This window comes from Elaeis guineensis, chromosome 5 (genome assembly GCF_000442705.2).
Source record: "Elaeis guineensis isolate ETL-2024a chromosome 5, EG11, whole genome shotgun sequence".
In the NCBI taxonomy this organism is placed as follows: Eukaryota; Viridiplantae; Streptophyta; class Magnoliopsida; order Arecales; family Arecaceae; genus Elaeis; species Elaeis guineensis.
The window spans coordinates 3,717,726-3,719,521 of record NC_025997.2 but is presented as its reverse complement, the minus strand read 5'-3'; the positions used below and the strand labels follow the sequence as shown (position 1 = coordinate 3,719,521).

General features: G+C 43.0%; 1 protein-coding gene across 1 annotated transcript; it reads right to left on the bottom strand.

Moving 5' to 3' along the window:
* Positions 1 to 786, bottom strand: LOC105044475 (zinc finger protein ZAT11). Its single transcript, XM_073257011.1, has 2 exons — positions 720 to 786; positions 1 to 576 (listed from the first exon to the last, which is right to left on the bottom strand). The coding sequence occupies exons 1-2, from the start codon at positions 784 to 786 to the stop codon at positions 95 to 97; spliced, it is 549 nt and encodes a 182-aa protein (XP_073113112.1). The 3' UTR covers positions 1 to 94.
* Between the last annotated feature and the right edge of the window lie 1,010 nt (positions 787 to 1,796).

The following is a 1,796-nucleotide window of genomic DNA, read 5'->3' as shown; positions in this document are numbered from 1 at the left end:
GAACCAGAAGGAAATTCATGAGGAAATGTTATTCTAAGTCTGACTGATTATATACTGCCTGAGCAACTAAAGAAATCAACCATGGGAGGCTCCTCTAGAGTGCTAATCCAAGCTCTAAGGCTGTGAGCTCCAAATCATTCTCCAAAGGAGTCAAGTTCAAGTCCAAACACAATACCTTCCCTGCACCACCTTTCTTCTCTGTGCAGGCCTCGTCGGCCTCCGTAGGTTTGTGCCGCCTCATGTGGCCGCCCAAGGCCTGCCCCATGGGGAACTCCAAGCCACAAATAGGGCACTCATGCACCCTTGGCTTCGGTCTCTCTTTCTTGGTCTGTTCGACCCAATCCCTTCGGAATCTTGGCCTCATGTGGCTCGTCCGGTGGCCGCCGAGCGCTTGGAACGTCGGAAACCGGCGGTTGCATGTCTTGCACTCATACACCCGGCCCGTAGGCTTCTTAATGCCATGCATGTTTCGAGCCTTCGCTCCATTACAGGAGAGGAGCAGTAGAAGGTTGGCCATGTTAGGGCTCTCCATCTCGCCCTCCTCTCTTCCTGCCATGGGAAACTTTGCCAGGTATCCTTATCAAATTAAAGTCTACAAGTTTGCATGCATGTGGGTAAAGCTTGTTGGGCTGGGGAGTTCTTGAGGAAGGGAATGCATGGAGGTGGAGATTTATATGGCCACGGGTCAAGTCAGAGATGACGACTGAGCTGCCACCCACTCGGAACATTCACGCCTTTGAGTACGCGACCGCGTATCATGCACATCAATCTACGGTCAAGATTCATGGCGCGTTATTTGCTCAATCATTTAAACGCAAGCCCATGGTTATATGAAACACTGTTCCTGCAGGAGAAACCTTAGTCCACACGCTCCACTAATTTGTTAGGCGCGTTATGGGTCCACCACCACGGTTCTATGGATACTTCGTAGTTCACACATTCTTTCCTTACAATGGTCCATGTTCTATGTGCAGAAAACTTCACATGAATAGAAGACGTATAAAATTATTGTTGAAATATGTAGTTATGTGCTAGCTGTTCAGATCAGAATCAACAGACACAGTGGACTCTATAGTCTATCGGCGACTTCCTAGTCTGAACACTTTTCTATGTACAGGACCCGCCAGATGAACTTGTCGAGAGGGCCAGATGGTAATTAGTGAGAGAATAGAAAAATTATAACTTAATTTCATTCTTTTGCGTGTAGTTGTGGCCGGAAGGTCCAATGTTTAAACTCTGGCATGGCAAGTGAAAACATGCTTCATTGCTCGCTATATTCCAATACGAAGTCACAAATGCCAAAGCTGTCAAGCATTACTGATTTGTACATTATACGAGCGGCAAGGAAAACTCTCTTTCTCTAGTGTACTAGGTCTAAACCGTGCTTCAAGGGCTTCATTGACCCCACAGAAACATGCCACATGGTTCCACATATGAGGATGATTTCAATAATGGCATCATTCCTTTGCAATAAACCCCTACAGGAATTGTCATTGATCACTGTAATGATTAAAATTGTTATATTCCCACTCATTCTATGTACTTTGAGTTGTTTGATATTAAAAGGATAACTATTATAATGATCATTATAATGGTGAAAAAACATAAAAAAATTCATAATAATAAAGAAACAACAATGCTACTTTTTGAACTTTTAGTGACCAACAAAAAGTTATACTTTTCACCTTGTGCAACATTTTTTTTTTTTTTTTTTTTGTTTTTTGGGAGAAAACTTGTTAAAGGAATGTTGTAAATGTTGTAATTAAATGTTTAGGTAATGATCGTCTACCTCATAT